At 53.6% G+C, this 17,340-nt stretch overlaps 8 protein-coding genes across 8 annotated transcripts; 2 read left to right on the top strand and 6 right to left on the bottom strand.

The window, feature by feature from the left end:
* Positions 1–217: 217 nt before the first annotated feature.
* On the bottom strand, positions 218–2,366 carry LMH87_011610 (uncharacterized protein; the record flags this gene model as incomplete). Its single annotated transcript, XM_056200780.1, has 15 exons — positions 218–313; positions 373–563; positions 615–745; positions 843–900; positions 957–1,100; positions 1,157–1,243; positions 1,293–1,375; positions 1,449–1,541; positions 1,594–1,610; positions 1,710–1,828; positions 1,897–2,035; positions 2,089–2,103; positions 2,169–2,209; positions 2,273–2,286; positions 2,344–2,366. 15 exons carry the CDS (start codon positions 2,364–2,366, stop codon positions 218–220), a joined length of 1,251 nt encoding a protein of 416 aa, XP_056052595.1.
* A 1,179-nt stretch (positions 2,367–3,545) lies between these two features.
* On the bottom strand, positions 3,546–6,406 carry LMH87_011611 (uncharacterized protein; the record flags this gene model as incomplete). Its single annotated transcript, XM_056200781.1, has 4 exons — positions 3,546–3,874; positions 3,929–4,038; positions 4,088–4,355; positions 4,405–6,406. The coding sequence occupies 4 exons, from the start codon at positions 6,404–6,406 to the stop codon at positions 3,546–3,548; spliced, it is 2,709 nt and encodes a 902-aa protein (XP_056052596.1).
* A 1,122-nt stretch (positions 6,407–7,528) lies between these two features.
* LMH87_011612 (uncharacterized protein) lies at positions 7,529–7,914 on the bottom strand (the record flags this gene model as incomplete). Its single annotated transcript, XM_056200782.1, has 4 exons — positions 7,529–7,704; positions 7,752–7,764; positions 7,816–7,863; positions 7,912–7,914. 4 exons carry the CDS (start codon positions 7,912–7,914, stop codon positions 7,529–7,531), a joined length of 240 nt encoding a protein of 79 aa, XP_056052597.1.
* Positions 7,915–8,760: 846 nt separating this feature from the next.
* Positions 8,761–9,176, top strand: LMH87_011613 (uncharacterized protein; the record flags this gene model as incomplete). Its single annotated transcript, XM_056200783.1, has 2 exons — positions 8,761–8,991; positions 9,111–9,176. The coding sequence occupies 2 exons, from the start codon at positions 8,761–8,763 to the stop codon at positions 9,174–9,176; spliced, it is 297 nt and encodes a 98-aa protein (XP_056052598.1).
* Positions 9,177–9,821: 645 nt separating this feature from the next.
* Positions 9,822–10,364, bottom strand: LMH87_011614 (uncharacterized protein; the record flags this gene model as incomplete). The annotated part of the gene is made up of 1 exon (XM_056200784.1): positions 9,822–10,364. One exon carries the CDS (start codon positions 10,362–10,364, stop codon positions 9,822–9,824), a length of 543 nt encoding a protein of 180 aa, XP_056052599.1.
* Positions 10,365–10,819: 455 nt separating this feature from the next.
* Positions 10,820–12,473, bottom strand: LMH87_011615 (uncharacterized protein; the record flags this gene model as incomplete). Its single annotated transcript, XM_056200785.1, has 3 exons — positions 10,820–10,999; positions 11,055–12,328; positions 12,398–12,473. The coding sequence occupies 3 exons, from the start codon at positions 12,471–12,473 to the stop codon at positions 10,820–10,822; spliced, it is 1,530 nt and encodes a 509-aa protein (XP_056052600.1).
* A 377-nt stretch (positions 12,474–12,850) lies between these two features.
* LMH87_011616 (uncharacterized protein) lies at positions 12,851–13,374 on the bottom strand (the record flags this gene model as incomplete). Its single annotated transcript, XM_056200786.1, has 4 exons — positions 12,851–12,965; positions 13,020–13,134; positions 13,197–13,231; positions 13,325–13,374. 4 exons carry the CDS (start codon positions 13,372–13,374, stop codon positions 12,851–12,853), a joined length of 315 nt encoding a protein of 104 aa, XP_056052601.1.
* Positions 13,375–14,073: 699 nt separating this feature from the next.
* On the top strand, positions 14,074–16,620 carry LMH87_011617 (uncharacterized protein; the record flags this gene model as incomplete). Its single annotated transcript, XM_056200787.1, has 4 exons — positions 14,074–14,172; positions 14,240–14,626; positions 14,686–16,236; positions 16,309–16,620. 4 exons carry the CDS (start codon positions 14,074–14,076, stop codon positions 16,618–16,620), a joined length of 2,349 nt encoding a protein of 782 aa, XP_056052602.1.
* Between the last annotated feature and the right edge of the window lie 720 nt (positions 16,621–17,340).

Here is a 17,340-nt window from a genome sequence, read left to right on the forward strand (position 1 = left end):
GCGGGCGTTGATGGGCGGCCGTTTTCACCGCCGGTCCTGTGCAACACCCACGGGCCTTTGTCACGTTTCACACATGACACTGGCTGAAAGGTATGGCCAAAGAATCATCAATTTTATTTTTCAGACTCCGCATTACTTTTATAGCTAATTCACATGACAGATGGTGCGCGGGACCAACTGCAGGAAGCGCCTGCTTGGTGACTTAATCAGCGCCCGCTTATTGCTTGCCAACGAGGGGCTCGCCGGCCTTGATCTTGGCCGCGCCGTACTTCTCCAGACGGATGGCCTGGATAGTGATGAAACCAGAAGTGGCCTGTGGATTGATTGGTTAGCAAACGCTGGGCGGACAAGCAGGTCGCAGAAGAATCTTACCTCGGGGCTGAAGCCCTCCAGCGAGTCCATGGAGGCTTCCGTCTCCGAGTACAGGTTGCTGCTCTCGCTGAAACGGCTGGTGACGTAGGCGTTACCCTTGTAAGCCATCAAGTTGACGGTGCCGTTGACGTCCTTTTGCGAGTAAATGACCGAGTTCTCCAGGAACTCGCGCTCGGGGCTAAAGTACATGCCTGTATGGAGTCAGAATCATGAGAATGTACAGAGTGCGTTTCGTCGCTTACCGTTGTATAGGCACTGGGACCACTCGGTGGTGACGTTGCGGTCACGGAGTGTGCGGACCTTGGAGTCAAGGACCAGACCCTCGAGATCGATATGGGCGAGGCGGGCGATGGTCAGACCAGGGGTGTCGTAACTAAAAACAGTCAGTATCCATGCCTTCGCACGTAGTGTGGTCGCTTCGCGGAGAGCAAGGGAGAGTCGCGAGGGAACGGAGGAAGGTGAGGACTAACCAGCCACGGGACTTGAGGCCAATGAATCGGGACTCGACGAGATCAACACGGCCGACACCTGAATTCGTCAGTTTTCTGATTGCTTAGAACGGGCCAGTACAATTCTTGACTAACCGTTGTCACGGCCAATGTCGTTCAGCTTCTTGAAGATGGTCAGCGAGCCAGTGATGGTCTCGCCGCCAATCTCGAGCTTGACGGGAATACCCTTTTCAAAGGTAATCGAGAACTCGGTGGGGGTGTTGGGAGCGTCGATGGGATCTGCGCGTACGGTTAGCTCTAGTTCTCGCGCAACGGACTGCTGTTCTTCCACTTACCGACGGTGCGCATCCACAGCTCCTTGGGAGGAGCCTGCTCAACGCGCTCTAGGATACCAGACTCATACGAAGTGTGGACAAGGTTCTCTGCTCGGGTGTTAGATTGATCTGTACTGAGAGCATGAATTTAGCGTACCATCCATAGACCAAGGAGCCTTGGGGGTAGAGGACACAGGAATGTTGTTCTCCTTGGCAAAGTCGAGGAGATCTTTACGGCCCCTGTAAAAAGTTAGAGGCTGTTTCTAGTCGAATTGACACAGCGTTTCCAATGCTGTGCTCGAGGGGCACTGACTGGAAGCGGTCGAAGAACTTGGGCTCTCTCCAGGGCGCAATAATGGAGAGGGAGGGGTCGCAGGCCTTCCAGGCGAGTTCGAAACGGACTTGGCTGTGCTGTGTAAGTAGTCTGCATCGCTTGCTTTGAATTATGCATATCTTACTCATTTCCCTTGCCAGTCTGGAGAAACAGTTAGCTATTATTCTCTATACAGGTCAAAGCCAAAGAATGGCGGTGCCGCCACATGTGGGCCGAGCTGTAGGGAGGGGTAGCACGTACGCAGCCGTGGCTGAGAATGCTGCAGTTGTACTTCTTGGCGGCGCGAACCTGAGCGCGAGCGATACAGGGACGGGCAAGCGAGGTGCCCAGCAGGTAGCGGTCTTCGTAGATGGCGTTGCCTGCGGTCCCGAGGTCAGATAAGAGAAGAGGGCGGGGGGGGCCGGAGCTTGGTGGGGGTGGTGCGTACACTGAATGGCGCGGAAGACGAACTCGTCGACGAATTCCTGCTGCAGGTTGTCAATCACCATGCGCTCGGCGCCGAGGGCCAGAGCCTTCTTCTCGACGGCCTCGTAGTCCTCGTCCTGGCCGACATCTGCAAGGAAGCACTGCGCGGGTCAATATACATGTTTCGAAGCGGTGTGTGGCGGATGAGACATACGACGACGGTGTAGCCCTAAGCAATCGTTAGCACCTTGAGAGAAAAGATTTCGGTAGTCGCAAAGGAGAAGAAAAGTTTACCTCGAGAATGAGCCACTTGAGAATTGTCGAGGTATCGAGACCTGTAGAGCGTGATTGTTAATGGTGCGAGGCCAGCTAGGTACAACGAATGCGATAAGGCGCACCTCCAGAGTAGGCACTGTCCGCGAGTCAAGTTAGCCAATTGGGTCAATGAGCAGGAGACGGGGATCCGTACAGGCAGACACGCTTGTCAGACATTGTGATGATGCTTTCCGGGTGATGAAAGAATGTGCAGTTGTTGACGTGATTACTGTCGTGCGTTTGTTTGGGAAGAGAAAAAAAAAGAGAGATTTATGTGAGTTGCAGCCGCTATCGGAGGGGTGGCTCGGTTGAATTTATGACTAGCTGGCTGCGAGTGAGATCCGATCCAGCGCTAGAATCATGGGGCTCTACCAGTATGTGACTCACTGATACAGTGATATCAGCAGAGGCGCCTCCAACGAGCGCAAAGCCGTAGCTAAGCTTCGATATCTTCATCTTTTAATTAAAAACGGTCCCGTCTCCTCATCCCCACCATTTCATTGCATGGTCATGGTCATTTTCTCGTTCCGTATTAATATCTATTGAAACTCAGGCGCGATTATGGATAGGCTGCATGTGTTGGCGTTGGGGGTGGAGTATCTGCAGTCAATTAGCAGCTCACCTGCATCACTGGCTCCAAAGCAGAGTGTACCTGAGTGTACCAATACAGCAGAAGAAACACACCTTCATCCTAACACGAGCTTGTGGATAAAGAATACCGCAATGACCATTGAATATTCTGTTACGCCGCACAGATCCTGCAGCAGTCGCCTCTTCGCAGCCAGTCTTTGTCAGCTGTGCCGTTGCGCGAGACGGTGAAAGAAAGTTTTCAAAAGGCGGTATATCCTCCGAGCTTCGCTTCGCATCCGTCAAAACCCTCCGGTTGTGCAGCCAGGCGGTCAAACAAACGAGGTGTCAGCGTCGCTGTCATAATGTCATGTCTCGGACAAGGCCTGCCGTTGGACGACAAATATGATTACTTGCTCACAAATGCATTGACGCAGCCGTGATTATACAAAGTGTGTAATAGAATGAGTTTAATGACCAAGAGACACCCGCCGAAAGTATGTAGGATGCAGATGAGTTCCTCGGCACAAGTGCACTCGAATCTTATTTCTGCTCAAATCATTATACCATATACGAAAATGCAAAAAAGAAAGGATCCCTACAAAATAAACGAAGAAGAGGTTGCATGATACCACAGAGCTCTTCTCCACCGTGCGCAAAAATGTTTCATATCTGTTGTCCTCTTTTTGTTACATTCTTGACCCATGCCACTACTTTCACCTGCTCCTCGACTGTGTAAAGAAAGCTACTCCTCTTCGAACGAAGCGAAAAACCAGAACCAAAAGTCAACTAAGACTTGACGGACCAAATGTCGCGCGACCATCCCATCTCCCGCAGCTTCTTGCTGCCGGCCCCGGTCGTGCGCTTCTCGCCCGTGGCAACGGCCAGCGCCTTGCTGCACGCTGCCAGTGCCTCGACGAGCTCCGTCATGCGCTTCGTCGTCGAGAAGAGCGACGTCAGGTCGGAGCTGCGCTCCGCCACCACCGTTGCCAGTTCCATGCTCTCGAGCAGGTTGTCGCGTGACAGGCCGGTGCCGGCAAAGTGCAGTGCGCTGACGTAGGCCAGAATCGTCTCGGGGAGATACTCGCGACGAATTTTGCTCAGCTCCTCATCGCCGTCTATTTGATTGTCAGTCCATGCTGTCAGCCTCTTGCCAGAGGACGTGGTCTTACCAGCAATGCTAGCAACGAGCCATCCCTTCAACAGTGGCTGCATGTTTTCTTTAGCAGCCTTAATGCCATCGCCAACACCAGCCCAGAATTTGCGGTTCGTAGCCGGCATCCTGTTGCATGTTAGTATACGCCGTCATCGGTAGTGTGCGGGATACGTACTCGGCCGAAAGAATCACCAGCGATGCTATCGTCTCCAGGCTGTCCAGCGCTGCAACAATCGCCTCCAGATCGCGGAAGTTGCGGGCGTCAGAAACAACTTGCTCTGGCTTCTCGTCGAGGATGTTGCTCCTCTCCAATTGGTCCTCCCAAAATCGCACATCCTCAATCTGCGGTGCCTCCGATTCGTCCTGCTCCATTATCCTACGGAGCATGTCACTGAACGGAACGCGCCGCATGAGCTGTCTTGCAGCGTTAAGATGCATGTGTGCTGTTGTGGTTAGCAAATTCCCTTCAAGTCATGAGAATTGGTGTCTTACTAAGGAAATATTTGTACGCCTTGGTACCCATGGAAAAGACCTTGGGCCACTTTTCGTGTACGAGCGCCAACCATTCAATGGAGCGAATGAGGCGCTCATCCTTGGATTCAATCGCATCCTCTTCCTCGCCAAAGAAATCAGCCTTGATCGCGCGTCCTTGGCGTGATGACGGGCGGCCTGCTTCGACAATTCTGAAGCGAATCTCGGGTGGTGGTTGGTGGGCTAGTTCAGCGTCGAAAGTGAGCTCGTAATACATGAGATTGGCTTGCTCCTCAACAAATTGCAAAACATCAATGCCGGCCTTCTTGACCAGCTTGAGTTGTATCAGACGCTGGTTGTGATCGTCTTCGTGGATCAAGTTTTGGGAGAGAATCTTGTAGCATCGAGGGGCTTCCACAATAGAGCAGTAGAGAGGGATGAGCTCTTGTAGGCTGGCCCGGCGCAGGTACTCAGCGTACGCTCCAACGATACACTCTTGCGTAAAACGCCAGTTTGGGGGATGCTTTTCTGTTTGTATGTTGTCCTCGGCATCTTGTTGCTCCATCAGGAGCTGAAGGATATAGACGTGCGTGACGATCCGAAGGCCATCGTGCTGTTCCAGAGAAAAGTATTTATACTCGGCAAGGTCCTCGCCGACCATTACTGCCGCAAAGCTTCGGGTAGGGTTGCTGAGCTCGATCAGAAGGCCCTGCTCAAATAGATGATGAGCCGTATCGTTGGCAATGTAAGACGCTTGCAGGGCCTTGAGCGGTTGCTGGGCCTCATCCTTGATGGCAGGCTTCAATTCCAGCGATCGCATGAGTCTCTTCTCGACTGCGTCGTTGCCATAAAACTGCACGGCATCAAACACTGAGAAGGACTGGGTCAGGTTGGAGGCCACATCGGGAGGGCACTTTCCAAGGATGAAACTGTCCAGCTGGGTCCGTAGCAAGGCGTTGTAATGCGCGTAGAGGTAGTCGTCCCAACTCTTCGCTACGGCTTCGACACTGTTTACGTCGCCGGAGAGAATTCCATAGACGGCGCGCTCATGCTGGTCGGAACCACGGTTACGAGCGAGGGCATAGCACATGCGGCGCCACAGCGCCAAAGATTCCGGAGCGGCATCAACCTTGTCTTGGTTCTCATCTGAGAACAGAATGGCAGACATGGAAATGGCCCTCCACATTTCAGTGCGCTCCTGGCACCAGTCGCTGATTTCTTCCAGGCTATTTCCTCGTCGCAAGTGCTCAAAGCAGCCCAACCAAATTGCTCGCTCAAAGTACTCGTCTTGTGGTTCCAGCTTTCGATCTTGGCGAGTCACGGCATCGGGGTCAAGGTTCGTAACCAGGGGCGCACCATCCGAGTTGGTGTGTGATTCGGCAATGCTGGGTGTTTGCCGCTCAAGCAGGTGAGGCCAGCCCGTCATACTCTTGCGCAGCTTGATCTTGGATCGTGTGTGTAGCCAGCCGTGCGCAATGACATCTCCGCGGTCTGCATTCCTTTGCAGGTCCTCTACCATGGTATCGAGGTCTGGGCCGCTGGCAGCACTCGCCTGCAGCCATTGGAGAACGGCGTGGCGTTCTTTGGCGACCGGGTTGCGTCGTAGGAAGTCTAGTAGCAAGTCTCCCGAGTCGTTGATGTGTTGTCCTTCGTCAAAGGGGTTCGCTCTTGAGGCGGCATGTCGGAGAGGAAGGAGGCGTCGAATGAGATCCCACGTTTCTAACTCTCCCTCTAGGCGCTTTGTCTCCTCGGCGCTGAGGGCAGAACCAGCCTCCGAGGTCTCATCTGCATCCACGTCCATGTCATCGTGGTTGGCGCCAACGCGTTTCGTCCGACTGTTCGTTAGCCTTTGATAGGCATTTTCGTAGTATCTACTTGGCAGTTGCAGTAGTCGTTCCTTTTTCTCCGCTGGCGTTATGTACGATGATAGGCAGTCGTCAAGCGCGTTGGCGAATTCTTCCACCTCCGGACCCGCCTCAACAGGGCCCGTGTATCGAGTCATCTTCCTATCCCAGTTCGCCATGGTGTATCATGTGCTGGCCGCGTGTTCGATAACTGCAATGCGTCGTCGTGACGCCAGCGCAACGTTGCTGGCGGCCCTGGGGCCTGCTGCGCAGAGCTTGGCGGAGCTTGCTGATTTGTCGGGATGCAGGGACAAATAGCGTGCGGTTTAGAAGCTGCGCCTGTCAGGTCGCTAATTGCGGACCTGTAAATCTGTCGAGAACAAAGCCTCGTCACTCGATGCGCCGCTGCGGTAGTCCGTGGGTGAAGCCTTTTGCAAGCAGAGTCTTGGATTTGTTGCTCTGCATGGGACAATCTTTTGGGCGCGCAGCACTTCGAGCTAGGCGCTGGCGGGTCGCTGGCGGGTGGGTACGGCAGCTACACGCGTAGTTGACTGCAGCACACAGTAGCACGACTCTATTATGTCAACACGTCGATGCTCTAGGATCTCGTTTCCCGCTTTTGGTAAATTATGTCTATTGGTGAGGCGAGTCTATATTTCTCTAGTGCACTCCTTCCTTTTACGTGACTGCTGGCTTCAATGGAAACAGCGTAATCTGCAACAAACGATTTCGATGACAGTTGAAACTAATGCCGCAGCTATGCGAAATGCACGTGGTACACGCAACCTCGCAACAACAGGCACCAAGCTGACACTAAAAATGTGCCAAAAAGCCTATTAGACTGACCAGAATGCCAGTGTTCCGCCACTGAACATATCTTCTTACATGAACAACCCATGTGCCGCGAAGTTATTTGCGAGAGATAGGTACAGGGTAAGAGTCGGATACAACAATATGCAACTAAGCGATTCTCGAGACGTACTTGGGCACCGCAATTTCTGCACCAGCACCTCGGGCCCTTTTCTCTCTTCTTCTTCACATAATGTCATCGGCATTCGTATTAGAGTCTCGGAACAGGACTTTTCAATTCTTGTTCAGGTCCCATGAGGATCTCTAGCGTGCTCAACGATCGCCTAGAAGAAACCCCAGGCGCCCATTCCAACGTTACCTGATCTTTCCTGCTGGTGGACACAAAAATGCGCGTCACATATCGGAAACCTTTTACCACGCTCTGTTTATGGTATAGCTGATACAATTTTTAAAATACCCGTTGCCGTAGACTACACGCCCGGAGAAGAACCCTATTTATTCCCCTCGTTCAACTGCTTCATTTTGAGGCGAAGCAGACTTGGCTTAGGACAGCTCGGCGACGACGCCTCGTCACCGTACCGTTCATAGAAGGACTCACAGCAAGTGTACAGAGCCTTGACGACATCCTGGCACTTGGCCTCGTTGTAATTGTTCCTCATCAAGCAGTCTAGATGCATGAGTGAAGTCTTCGCTGCGTGTTGTTACCACACATACCTTGGATTGCACACTGCATGGTCAGCCTTTGGTTGCTGCATAGTTACGAAGAAAGAGGACTCACTGCACGAGGATGGCAAGGCGGCTTGGCCTCAACATCGTCCTTGCCAGCCTACGAGAGAGTCAGTACTGGCTGGTGCTGCCATTTCCAGATGCATACCATGTTGTATGTGGTGTCCGCCGGGTGGAGGAGTGGTCAAGTATGTATCAATGTGCACGATATGTACTCACTACCAGCTGATTGGCGTGAACAGAGTACGTGGTTGCTGTCAATGTAAGTTGCTGTGGTTTAGCTGGTAGAGGAACATTGTAGTTGGACGACGTCAGAGCTGCGACGCTGGAAGACCACAGACAATCCGGCCAAGTATCGGTACTCCACCGTGTGCTATCACAATACCCAGGTAGTCTTGAAGCTACGCACCAAAATCACTTCTTGAAGATTCGATGACCAAGTATAGCATCCCATTAAATTATGTCGAATTGACACAAGATCAGCAGATAAATTAGTGAAATTGTGTGCTGCAAACCAAAGTTATTGCAATTCCTGGCCATTCACATCATCGCAGGCAATCGTGCGCCTGCCACCACAGTAACAGCGCTAAACACTGCTGTGGCAAGTAGCGCAGGTGCCGGAGCAGTCCATCGTTCACGCTGGCAGGCCACCGACGTGCGCCTGGGAAAGGACCACCAGCGCATTCCTTCAGCAGTCTTCCAGCGCCTTCGCCCACTGTTAGTCAGCTGCGCGTCGTCGCCTGCCCATTAAAATCCAGCCCGTCCAGCCAATCAGGTACGCGCTTCCCCACCGTTGTCGCCAGCGCAGTTCCCTCGCCGCCTGCCAAAGAGGGCCGTGTTGCCAAACGACGAGACCAGCCCGACACAGTCGTCGTTTTCTTTTCCCGTCCTTCAACTTCCCAACCCCTCACCAGCAACGGTCTTTATATACACCACCGCAGCCCCGAGGCTTTGCGCAGACAACCAGCAATTTATACCGAATTCCAAAATCTACACCATGTCCGACGACAACGGCGGTCTTCCCGGCGATGCCCCTCCCGGCGGCGGCACTGAGCACCTCAACATCAAGGTGACGGACAACAACAACGAGGTCTTCTTCAAGATCAAGCGCACCACCAAGCTTGAGAAGTTGATGAGTGCGTTCTGCGATCGCCAGGGCAAGTCCATGACCGCTGTGCGATTCCTGTTTGATGGCACACGAGTCCAGCCTACTGATACGCCTGACAATGTACGTCTGTTCTCTAACCCCCCTCGCTTCTGCCACATCCGTAGAAGCGACCTGCTTCTGAACTCGATCGAAGCTACTGCAAACTTCTGGAGTGAACCCTGCTGACTCTGTACTTGCAGCTCGAAATGGCGGACGGCGACACGCTCGAGGTCCATCAGGAGCAGGTTGGTGGCGCTGCCCTCTAGGCACCCCACGAGAAGGAAATAACGGAACTGTCTTTTTGGCCTCAATATCTCTGCGTGTTTGACTTTTCACACATACCGACTACCACCAAAAAACCCGACATAAAAAATGTATGAAATGACGTTCTCTATGCGGCGTTTGGGGGAAAGGGTCCTTGCAACCAACCTTGGACCACAATATCTGCACTGCTTTTCTCTCTTTTATCGTGTGGTTTTGCTTGCTTTTCAGAGGCGTATCTACCCAGGAGCGAGACTCTGTGCATCATCAACGCGCATGATCGTGTCAGATCTCTTGCTCCCGGCTGTTACACGCACTCGCTATTTCACGACTGTTTTAACGCAACCTCGGAGGCCATTTGGACAACAAGATAGACAAAGTCACATCTAATACACCATGGCTTTTACGTTGATGAAAATAATCTGCGCCAAAACCAAATGAATTGTATTGCAAAATCGAACAACTCCAAACGTAGACCAAAAACAAATGCGTAAACCAAAACAAAATCTGACCAACTCGCAACCGTAAACAGATCCAGACATAATTTCCATAACATCCATAATTAATGCAGTCCCAAAAGCAATCGCGTCAACCTCATGCAAAATAGTTGCAACATAATCATAACCAGTAGCGACATGGAACCATCAAAATCATCGTTTGAGCTCGATCATGCGACAGCTCGTGCACAGGATGCTCCCGTCGTCGCGAGGAAACACCTGCCCGTCGTCGAAGCCGCCCTTGCACTCGGCGCAGCGGAAGCACTCGTCGTGCCACTCGCCGCCGAGGGCCTGGATGTACTGGCCGACGACGCCCTTCTTGCAGCGCCTGCACTTGGGCGCGCGGCGCTCCGTGCGCTGCGTCTGGCACTTGATGCACCACGCGTAGCCGTCCTTTTCAATGTGCGTCATGCCGTGCTCAAAGGGGTCGCCGCACTCGGCGCAGAAAAAGTGCCCGTAGTGCCAGTGGGCGCCGAGCGCGACAATGTGCTCGCCGAGGATCGGCGTCTGGCAGTGCTTGCAGCGCGGCGCAAACTGCTCGTGCCAGTCGAGGTGGCAGTAAAAGCGCAGACGCTCGTCGCCGTCCTGCTCCTCCGTCTCGCCGGGCGCCTCCTCGATGACCTCGCCGCCTTGTCGGCGCTTGATGCGGTCTAGTCGCGCGTTTCTCGCCACCTCGGGCTCGGGGCTGATCTCCATGGCCTCCAGGGCAATGTTGCACGTGAAGCACGCGAAGCATTGCGGGTGGAAGCGCTCGGAGATGCCGGCCAGGGCCACAGATCTCCCTTCAATGGGGAATGAACACTCGTGACACAGCGTCTTGCCCCGGAATCTGGCATCTGGGACAGGTGACCAATGGCTGCGCTGCTTCGGGTTCAGACGTTGCTTCAAAGGGCGGGACGAGGGGTTTGGAAGTGCCCTTGAGTTACCAGCTGACTTGCTGCTGTTTGACCTGTTGGCAGCTGGTTTATCGTCGGGCGTGACAATCACGGGGACATTGGGAACTGAAGCGTCTTCATTGTCATCACCCACAGAAATGGTCGGTATGTTGATGGTGGGCACAGAAACACCGCCAGGGGTGTCATCAACCACAGCAATAGTTGGGACACTGATGATGGGGATAGAATTGCTGCTCGGGCGTCCATCATCATCTCCTATGCTGATGGCAGGGATCTCCGGGCGAGCCGGTGGCTGGACTGGCGGCTGGGTTGTCGGCTGGACACGCGGTGACCTTTGCCCAGGAACAAGGATCGAAGGGACATCCACAAGCTTCCAACCCGGGAGAGACTGTGGTTGCTGCCTGTCGAATGGCGTCGTCGTGGTTGTTTGGCGGCCTGATTTGGCATCAGTGGTGTCGCCCGGAGGCTTCCAGTTCGTCTCAAAGCTTACAATGGGCCGCCCCGGACTGTCGCTGACGGCCGTCGGCTCGGGGAGCCTAGCACTTCGATCCTTCAACCGCATGCTCGTTGCTTCGCGAATGTCCTGGCTGCGAACCTCTACCCCGTGCTTGCGCTCCACCTGATCATCTTCCCGTGGAGCAGCACGCGAATTTGTCGTGTACAGAGCGTTGTGAGATTGAGTGGGAGGATTGCGATAGATCTCAACCCTGTCACGAGGCTTCACGACAGCGCCATTGGCAACGACGACTGGAACACGCTCGCCTGCAGGGTTCCGCGTCACACTCCCAAGAGTCCGGCGCGACTGAGATGCCATATCGATGTTCGGCCGTTTTGTCGTGGCACCGGGCTCTTCCCAGATCTGGTCTGCAGAGAAGGGATTGTTGACCTCGCCGCTGATGTTGCGGTTTCTGCTGCTTTTGCGTCTGCTACCAGCAACAGTGTTGATTCCGATTCCAATTCCACCGTACGTCTTGCGGCGTTGATTGCCGTGGCTGGTTGAACCAACGGTAGTCTGGCTCAGTTCGGAAGACTGGCGGAGGCTGGAGCTATTGACTTCGCTCTCGCTCGAACTGTTGCTTACAGACCGGTAGCCAGTATCCCGTCGCAGGCCCGTAGCAACAATGTCATTGCCGTATGTACCGATGCTAGCGGTGCGAGCATGAGCATAGCTGTCCTTTCTAAGATGTGGGCGGTAGCGGTAAGGACCATCCGGACGGGGCGCTTCACCGCCTCCATTCTGATGCTGCCAAACCAGCTCCGCAGCTTCATCAAGGGCGGCCTGATATATGCGACCTTCTTCATCTGGGGTCTCACGGCCCGTCTCGTCCCGCACGTCCATTTGCTCCATAGCGTCGCGCAGTGAAAATGCTTCTTCCTTTTCCATCCATCGTTGGCCGCGCTCCATGTACGTGGCTGTGGGCACAACTTCGGATGGCTTGAGGGGACCCGTCGCGGTCGGCTTGTCGGGATAATAATCCCGGCCACGGCCGCTCATGGTAGAGTAGCGAGACGAGATGCTGAGTCCACCGACGCTGGGCACATGCGACGGCACACGACTGTGATCGGGTCGTTTGCCAGGCTGGGATACATGCGAAGGTTCGCGATTATGATCAGATCGTTTGCCAGGCTGGGATTGCAGTGATGAAGCATCGAGGCTAAATCGTCCGGCGAGCGATCGTGGCGGTTCCGTAGGATGTGAAGGTTGAGGTCGGGCACCTCCAGGCCGCGGCGTTCGGTTAGTACGCAGATCGGCGAGGTAGTTGGCTACAATTGAGACGACTTGTTAGCAATGCACGTCGGGAAGCCACCGTTACCGCACCCCGGGCTTCCTACCCATTTGGTCCTTGCTCATGTATGAGGGCGACGGGGGCGTCACCTTGCGCGGCCGCGGCTCGCGAGATGTCCACATTGTGGCTGATTGGACCAGAGAATAGGTATTGGGTAGAAGCTAACGGGTAAGGGGGAAACGTATGGTGAGAAGCGATTGCGACAGATGTTGACGGTTGGGCTCTGAAAGTCGTGAGTCGGAGCGAGGTCGGGTAATAATTACTATGTACTTTGCCTGGGCGGGCCAGGGTCGTCACAGTGGGGTTGACTAGGCAACGCGCTATATGTGGCTGGTCGCGGGTCGACTCACTTACGATTGCCAGCTCCACGGCAACCACTTATGCGGCGGGTTTCAGCTGCTTCTGTCAAGCACAAAGAATGGCAGAAAAAATGAAGATGACAGAAGAATACGATCTAATGTACATGCTATCTTACAAGTGAACAGAAACACGCGCTGCGCTACCACCGTAGCTCGCCCTTGACGCCTTGTTCGGGTTCGCCGCCTGTCGCTGACGTCTTTGACTTATCATCTGCAAACCCCAAATTTTTGAATTCATCCCTAGCCATTAAATTCCTGGTACAAGTCAGCGAGACGGCATTTACGCCGTTTTAATTAGCGATGGCGTACCGGTCCATTCTGCATGAGAGATATGACTTGGCCAGGTTGCGACACTCGTGCTCATTGACGCCTCGAGCCTTTTTCATGCATGCCAGATAGTCTGACATGACCGACTTGCACTCCCCTAAGTAGCAGGATAATCAGAACAAGCTCAAGAGCGGTTATCACCTTGCGCAAACCACTTACCCTCATGGTCGAGTGGGAAACTTCCGCGCTGTGGCCTGCCAGAGGTCGGAGTGTTAACTACGAGATCGGTGTCTTGGGGGGGAGGGGGGGGGGGACTCTGGCACTATCAGAGTGTAGACTGAACGTACGGAGTCGGTTTCGTCGCTGGTAATTGTCCGGGGGCGCCAAAAGTACTCATGATTTCGATGCGAGAGGCTGTTCGTATGAGATGGACGGAATGAGCGCCTTGTCTCGATGCTGGCAAAAAGCATCCAGAATTGTGGCGCCACTATTAGTGACGGCCCATGGCCAATGCTGTGGCTGGTGTTCGGCATCAGGACAGATGACCAGGACTAGCAGTTTCCTTATAAGTTAGGCATTGTGACTACCAGTACTCATGCAATTGCCCAGCATCCACAGCAGATTCCCTCGTCACATCATATCAGCGAACCCATTTTGATGCATCCACAGTATTTAGAGATTCGCGCGCTATTTCACTGCCTTGATTTTTGCAAATTCTGAATAGTGTCATAGATAATTCGGGTGCGCGTTCATAAACCGACCCGAAATGGCATAGTGCCCCTCTATTTATGCCTTGCTTGCTGTTATCCAGGTACGGCTCCCTGCTGTGGCTTTTGCCCCTGTGAGTGGGTACTCTGCAAGCAGACCGCGCCACACGCTGCGCACTCCCGTACTCCAGTGCAGCGCAAGGGCTACGGCTACACGTGAATCGCAGTCTACCCAGCAGTTCAACTATCTCGAGCACCGACGCGAAGCGAAGCGCAATCCATCGTCTGTGTCTTCGCGGCCGACGGCCATCTCATGATTCAAGTCTAACGCCTCTTACGACCTGTTGCATCTCTCTTCCCGCCCGAACACCTCTTCAACCGCCGCTACAATGGCAGCCCTCGGCGAGGACCTGCTCATCACTGTCAACAAGTTGCAAGATTTAGTCTTCAACACCATCGGCAGTGACTCTCTCGATCTTCCGCAAATCGTATGTTGCTATTGCTCTTGAAAATGGTGTCAAATTGTTTCCGGCCGCTTACCAGGCTTCGTAATAGGTTGTCGTCGGCTCCCAGTCCGCAGGCAAGTCGTCCGTCCTGGAGAACATTGTCGGCCGAGATTTCCTGCCCCGAGGCAGTGGTATTGTTACCCGTCGCCCTCTTATCCTGCAGCTCATCAACGTTGCCGAGGACGAGAACGCCCCCGACACTACAGAGGACCGTTTCCGCTCTCCCGCCGCTGCGCGACGTTCCGAGTGGGCAGAGTTCCACCACATTCCCAATCGACGTTTCAACGACTTTTCCGATGTCAAGCGCGAGATCGAAAATGAGACGTCTCGCATCGCCGGTACCAACAAGGGAATCAACAGACAACCCATCAACCTGAAAATCTACTCTCCTCATGTTCTCAACCTGACCCTCGTTGATCTTCCCGGCTTGACCAAGGTAGGCCGCACCGCCGGCAAGACTTTTAATTCCGGTCCAAACTCTGACCAACATCACAGGTTCCTATTGGCGACCAACCGACCGACATTGAGAAGCAGACTCGTAACCTGATTTCCGAATACATTGCCAAGCCCAACAGTATTGTCCTCGCCGTGTCGCCCGCCAACGTCGACATTGTCAACTCCGAAGCCCTCAAACTGGCTCGTCATGTCGATCCCCTCGGCCGCCGAACCATTGGTGTTCTCACCAAACTTGACTTGATGGACCATGGAACCAATGCGTTGGATATTCTTTCTGGACGCGTCTACCCTCTGAAGCTGGGATTCATCGGCGTCGTCAACCGTTCGCAGCAGGATATCCAGGGCAGCAAGCCCATGGAGGAGGCGCTCAACGACGAGATGGAATTCTTCAAGCACCACCCTGCTTACCGTAACATTGCTACCCGGTGCGGCACCCGATTTCTGGCCAAGACTCTCAACACAACCCTCATGGGACATATTCGCGAACGTTTGCCCGACATCAAGGCCCGCCTCAATACACTGATGGGACAGACCCAGCAGGAGCTCGCTAGCTACGGCGACATGCACTTCAGCGGCAAGGAGCACCGCGGCTCTCTGATTCTGCAGCTCATGACCCGATTTGCAACCTCCTTCATTTCTTCCATCGATGGAACTTCGACAGAGATTTCCACCAAGGAGCTCTGCGGTGGTGCGCGCATCTACTACATCTTCAACTCCGTGTTTGGCAGCTCTCTTGAAGCGATCGACCCTACGTCGAATCTCACCGCTCTCGATATCAGAACCGCCATTAGAAACTCTACCGGTCCCCGACCCAGCCTGTTCGTTCCCGAAATGGCTTTCGATCTGTTGGTCAAGCCCCAGATCAAACTTCTCGAGATTCCCAGTCAGCGTTGCGTTGAATTGGTGTATGAAGAGCTCATTAAGATTTGCCACACCTGCGGCTCACAAGAGCTTCTCAGATTCCCTAGATTGCAGGCCAAGCTGATCGAGACCGTCTCTGACCTCCTGCGCGAGCGTCTAGGTCCCTCGTCCACCTACGTTGAGTCGCTCATCTCGATTCAGCGCGCTTACATCAACACAAACCACCCAAACTTCCTGGGCGCCGCGGCAGCCATGAGCAATGTCGTCAACGCCAAGCAAGATCGTGAGCGCAAGAGGCTGATCCAGGAGGAACGCGAGAGGAGAGAGCGCAAGCGCCTCAAGGAGCTTGGTGCGAACGGCGACGTGGAAGATGTGGAAGAGGCCGACAAGGAGTCGCAAAAGCACACCAAGCACTCGCGCAGCCTGTCACCTGCTGTCCACGAAGGCCACAGCAGCCTCGCTGCCGCTGTCAACGGCCGCCCTCATTCGCCCATGAATGGGCAAGGTCTCGGTGGCGCCAAGGACACGTTCCTCAACTATTTTTTCGGTAAGGAGGGTCTCACGCCTGGTCACCTCGCGACTGGCATGCCCAACGGCCGCCAACACAACGAGCCCAGCTTCTCTAGCAGTCTCCGCCGCGAAGAAAAGATTGCTGTTCGTCCTGCGCCATCCTCGCGCGACGACGATTACGACCCTACGTCGCGCAGCTACGGTCTTGCATCCCACCTCGTAAGTTTTTTTTCTTTTCTTTTCTCGCTTCGCTCGATGCTGAGGGGTGAGCATTACTAACACGGCATCTAGGGCGAGTCTAACGAACCCGCTCTCACTGACCGCGAGGCCATGGAGACGGAGCTGATCCGCGCGCTCATCTCCTCGTACTTCAACATTGTGCGCGAGTCGATTGCCGACCAGGTGCCCAAGGCCGTGATGCACCTGCTGGTCAACCACTGCAAGGACGTGGTGCAGAACCGCCTCGTCAGCGAGCTCTACAAGGAGACGCTGTTTGAGGAGCTCTTGTACGAGGACGACGGCATCAAGAAGGAGCGCGAGAAGTGCGAGAAGCTCCTGCAGACCTACCGCGAGGCGGCCAAGATTATCGGCGAGGTGCTGTAAGTAAGTAACTTGTGTGCGAAGAAGAAGAGGAAGAATAGGAGGCAAAACTGCGCGTGGTTTCTCGATTTAGATGAATCATGTTCCTAGAAATGCAACGCATAGAAAGACGAGAAGAGGTTGTTGTTGTGTGTGTTCTTTGTGTAACAAAAGAAGAGGGAAAAAGGGAGGAAATGGGATGGGCATAACTATGAGGAGGAAAAGAGCATAGAAAGCACAGGTTGGGAACTTGCTGCCTCTTTTTATCGCTCTCTAGAGGCTATGTGTGTGGTTGGGCTCTTTTTTTAGTTCTTCTTTATTTTTGTATTGTGTGTACGCTGGTCATGTACAAAGAAAATCTCACGTCTTGTTCTATCTTTGTCATCCCTTCTCTTGACCTTTTCTTGTTGTTGTTGTTGTTGTTGTTGTTGTTGTTGCTCTTCCACGTCTGAATTGAAGAGAGAAACATGTGAGAATACTCGAAGACCAAGTAATATGCAATCGCGTTTACAATGCCTTTTAAGCTTCTTCAAGAAGACGAGAACCCACGGGAATATTCAATATGAAGTTGCTGTTAAAACATCTTGGAATTATACTGAGTAGAGGGTCGTCGTGTTTCACGTGTGTGCATCTAAAAATATATATATAGCAGAGAAACCCAGTCAGATACCGCTTTCATAGCCTCATCCGCCGTATACCTCGAGATCCAAAAGCAGAAAATAATAATAATTTGATATCAACATC

The sequence above is a fragment of the Akanthomyces muscarius genome, chromosome 4 (assembly GCF_028009165.1).
Source record: "Akanthomyces muscarius strain Ve6 chromosome 4, whole genome shotgun sequence".
NCBI lineage: Eukaryota > Fungi > Ascomycota > Sordariomycetes > Hypocreales > Cordycipitaceae > Akanthomyces > Akanthomyces muscarius.